At 49.0% G+C, this 4,612-nt stretch overlaps 1 protein-coding gene across 1 annotated transcript in view; it reads left to right on the top strand.

The window, feature by feature from the left end:
- LOC116702454 (titin) overlaps window positions 1-4,612 on the top strand; it is a 155,013-nt gene that overhangs the window by 215 nt on the left and 150,186 nt on the right. The window contains exons 2-7 of the mRNA XM_032536656.1: window positions 296-417; window positions 1,041-1,154; window positions 1,787-1,967; window positions 3,026-3,328; window positions 4,025-4,278; window positions 4,411-4,588. Of these exons, the coding sequence (XP_032392547.1) occupies window positions 1,149-1,154; window positions 1,787-1,967; window positions 3,026-3,328; window positions 4,025-4,278; window positions 4,411-4,588 (922 nt within the window). The 5' untranslated portion in view covers window positions 296-417; window positions 1,041-1,148. The remainder of the gene's footprint in view (window positions 1-295; window positions 418-1,040; window positions 1,155-1,786; window positions 1,968-3,025; window positions 3,329-4,024; window positions 4,279-4,410; window positions 4,589-4,612) is intronic.

The raw sequence follows: 4,612 nt of genomic DNA, 5'->3' as shown, positions 1-4,612 counted from the left end.
CACACAGAGCAACAAAAACACAACACCCAAACACAGGACACAACCCACCCATATACACAACACACACACACACACACACCACACAACACACACACACACACACACACACAGACACACACCAACACGAGACACACAGAACACACACACACACCCACACAGGGAGAGACACACACATACACAAAGACATGCACACAGACAGATTTTTGCTTAGATGATGATTAAAAGATTTGTGCGACGTTTGTGTGTCGAAAGGAAGGACGTGAGCAGCAGTGCATGATGGATGTTGTGTCAACAGGAAGGAGTCGTGTCCTGCACCTGAGGTGGACAGCAGCGTCCACGCTGACGCCGGCCTATACAAGGTCACCTGGAGAAACGGCTGGGGGCCGCCAGCGCCACCATCACGTCAAGGTCATCGTAGTACACAACATAACACACCACACACAGACCACACAACAACAGACACACACAGACACAGACACACACAGACACACACACACACACAGACACAGACAATAACACATACACACAGAAACACATCCAGCTATTATCAATATGTCCTCCTCTCTGTTAGCTTATTGCATTTCTTCCCTGATCAACACGTGTGTGTGTGTGTGTGTGTGTGTGTGTGTGTGTCTGGTCTGTGTGTGTTGTGTGTGGTGTGTGTGTGTGTGTGTATGTGTCTGGGTGTGTCTGCTCTGTGTGTGTGTGTTGTTGTGCGTGTGTGTGTGTGTGGTGTGTGTGGTGTGTGTGCTGGCGTGTGTCGGTGTGTCGTGTGTGTCGTTGTGTGTGTGTATTGTTGTCTGTGTGTGTGTCTTGTGTCGTGTGGTGTCTGTGTGTGTGTCTGTGTGTGTGTGTGTGTGTGTGGTGTGTCTGTGTGTGTGTGTGTGTGTGTGTGTGTCTGTGGTGTGGGTGGTGTGTGTCGTGTGTTGTGGTCGTGTGTGTGTGTGTATGTGTGTGTGTGTGTTTGTCTCTGTGTGCGTGTGGTGTTCTGTGTGTGTGTATGTGGTGGTGTCTGGTGTGTGTGTTGTGTGTGTGTGCAGGTTCCTGGCCAGTGTAAGGGATCGTGGCCTCTGAGATCACAAGAGTTCCTGTAAGTGTCCTGGAGCGCTCCGGACTACGACGGGGGCTTCCCCCATCGTCCACACGTCATGCAGGTGCCACACGCCGCCATCTTGTTTTTTTTGGGGAAAAAAACAAATTTCTGATATAAGAAACTTTTTGGAAAGGGTCCAATTGAGGGAGGAAACCAGGTCGTTAGTGTGGAAATGCAACGTCTCCTTGTGTGTGTCGGGTTGGCTTGTCTCTTTTACTGATGTTTATGGTGGTGCTTTGTCTCATTCCTGATGTTAGCTGGGCTGGTTGTCCGCTGCTCTTGCTGTCTGTGTTGTGGAGGTGTGGTCGTCTGCGGTGGGTGTGCGTGTCAGCTCTGTGGTGATTGGAGGACCTTGTGTGGTGTTCTCTGTGTGGGCTTCAGGTCGTGTATGTGCTGTCCGGTTTGCTATGTGTATTTGGTGCTTCTCTTTCCTTCTGTCCCACCCCTGGTCTCGCGCCCCTCGCGCCTGTCGGTCGTGTGATGGGTCGTGGTTCTGCCCCCGGCTGCTCCGGTGCGCGGCCGCTTCCTTCCAGTGTCGCTGCTTCGTCCCTGTTGGCTGTCTGTGCCCACCTCTGCCCGTGTCGGTGCTGCGAACATGCCGCTCCCTGTCTGGGCACCCCCTGCGGCCCCCCCCTGCTGTGGCCCCCCCTAGTCGCTACGTGTGTGTGTGTCTATCTGTGTGTGTGTATGCAGCGGCGTGAGGCCGGCAGGAGGACGTACGTCAACATGATGTCCGGAGAGAAGAAGATGTGCTGGACCGTCAAAGACCTGATCCCCAACGGAGAGTACTACTTCAGAGTCCAGGCCGTCAACAAGATCGGGGGGGGGGAGTTCATCGAGCTCCGCAACCCCGTCATCGCAGAGGACCAGAAACGTGAGGAAGACACTCAATCATTATTAAAGGTCCCATGGCATGAAAATGTCCCTTATGATGTCATAAGGGGCAAGGTTACCTCCCCTTTTTCTGCTTTACTTCAGATCCAGGATTACGGACCACTAAGGTCTATATAAAGGAGTTAGAGACAGTATTAGGGACCACTAAGTATATAAAAGAGACTTCAGATACAGTATTAGGGACCACTAGGTCTATAAAAGAGACTTCAGATACAGTATTAGGGGACCACTAAGGTCTATATAAGAGACTTCAGATACAGTATTAGGGACCACTAAGGTCTATATAAAGAGACTTCAGATACAGTATTAGGGACCACTAAGGTCTATACAAAGAGACTTCAGATACAGGATTAGGGACCACTAAGGTCTATACAAAGAGACTCAGATACAGGATTACGAGCCACTAAGGTCTATATAAGAGACTTCAGATACGTATTGGGACCACTAGGTCTATATAAAAGAGACTTCAGATACAGTTTTGGGACCACTAAGGTCACATTAAAAGAGACTTCAGATACAGTATTAGGGACCACTAAGGTCTATAAAGAGAGCTTCAGATACAGATTAGGACCACTAGGTATACAAAGAGACTAGATACAGGATTAGGGACCACTAAGGTCTATATAAAGAGACTTCAGATCCAGTATTAAGGACCACTAAGGTCTATATAAGAGACTCAGATCCATATTAGGGACCACTAAGGTCTATATAAAGAAGACTTCAGATACGGATTAGGGACCAGTAAGGTCTATACAAGAGAGTTCAGATACAGGATTAGGGACCACAAGGTCTATACTAAGAGACTTCAGATACGGATTAGGGACCACTAAGGTCTATATTAAAGATGACTTCAGATACAGGACTTAGGGGACTCACTAAGGTCTATATAAAGAGACTTCAGATACAGGATTAGGGACCACTAAGGTCTATATAAAAGATGCCATGGGACCTTTAAAGGGACATTCCTTATATTTCATTCCTCCTTATGTTAGAAAGACATGTATAATGTCTCATGTAACGGGTCTGTGTCTCCACCAGACGTCCCCGACCCCCCCGTGGACGTGGAGACCCACAACCCCACGTCCAGCACCGTCACCCTGACCTGGAAGCCCCCCATGTACGACGGCGGCGCCAAGATCATGGGCTACGTCCTGGAGAAGCAGAAGAAGGGCGAGGACGCGTGGGAGCGCTGCAACGACTTCCTGGTCCCCGTCCTGTCCTACACCGTCCGGGGTCTGACGGAGGGCAAGAGCTACACCTTCAGGGTCCGGGCCGAGAACGCCGCCGGGGTCAGCGAGCCGTCGCGGGCGTCCCCCTTCGTCAAGATCTCAGACGCCATCGGTAAGGATCCCACGCTTTTCCCGATGTTTTTGAACCTTTTCCCGAGGTTGTTGTCGCTTTTCCCGATGTTTTTGAAGTTTTTCCCAAAGTTTTTAAAGATTTTCCCAATGTTTTTGTGGCTTTTCACGATGTTTTTGAACCTTTTTCCATTGTTTTTGATGCTTTTCCCGATGTTTTTTTGGGTTTTCCCGATGTTTTTGAAGAGTTTCCCGATGTTTTTGATGCTTTTCCCGATGTTTTTGATGCTTTTCCCGATGTTTTTTTGGGTTTTCCCGATGTTTTTGAACCTTTTGTCGTTGTTTTTGAAGATTTTCCCGATGTTCTTGATCCTTTTCCGGATGTTTTTTAAGATTTTCCCAATGTTTTTGTGGCTTTTCACGATGTTTTTGAAGAGTTTCCCGATGTTTTTGATGCTTTTCCAGAGGTTTTTGAAGAAGTTTTTTAAGTTTTTTGTCATCGTTTATGAAGATTTTTCAGACATTTTTTTTTTAGTTTTTATCATTTATTTCCATTGCTGTAAAATTGAATTAAACTACATAGTACACAAAGTAGTGAACTAATTTATATATATATATGTATATGTATATTTTATGTGTCTAAATCTAAAATTAAAATATTTGGTCGTCTTTTCTCAACACTAACAACATGCTAACAACATGCTAACGTGTGTAAATGCCCCTCCCCCCTCTGTCCCAGACCCCCCCAAGGTGTTCCTGAGCGGCAGCCTGCAGTCCGGCCTCAGCGTGAAGCGGGGCTGCGAGATCCGCCTGGACGCCAACGTGTCCGGCTCGCCGTACCCGGAGGTCACGTGGTACTGGAACAACCAGAGGATCCGGCCCGAGCCGCTCCGCAGGAGGCCCGACAAACCACTGAAGAAGAAGGTGGAGAAGAAGGAGGAGGAGAAGAAGGAGGAGGAGAAGAAGAAAGAGGAAGGAGAGGCCGAGAAGCCCGTGGAGAAGGAGGGAGAGGAGAAGAAGGAGGAGGAGAAGAAGGAGGGAGACGAGAAGAAGGAGGGAGACGAAAAGAAGGAGGGAGACGAGAAGAAGGAGGAGGAGAAGAAGGAGGAGGAGAAGAAGGAGGAGGAGGAAGAAGAGACGGACTACCCGACGATAAACGAGCGTCTGACCGTGGACAGCCGTCACCGCGGCATGGCGTCCATCGTCATCAGGGACTCGTACCGCGCAGACCACGGCGTCTACATGGTGAAGGTGGAGAACGACCACGGCATCGCCTCGGCAACCTGCGAGGTCAACGTGCTCGGTTAGAAGACTATGAGACTGACCT

The sequence above is a fragment of the Etheostoma spectabile genome, chromosome 2, assembly GCF_008692095.1.
Source record: "Etheostoma spectabile isolate EspeVRDwgs_2016 chromosome 2, UIUC_Espe_1.0, whole genome shotgun sequence".
NCBI classification, from domain to species: Eukaryota; Metazoa; Chordata; class Actinopteri; order Perciformes; family Percidae; genus Etheostoma; species Etheostoma spectabile.
Note: the sequence above shows the minus strand (reverse complement) of the source record. Positions and strands in the feature narration are given on the sequence as shown.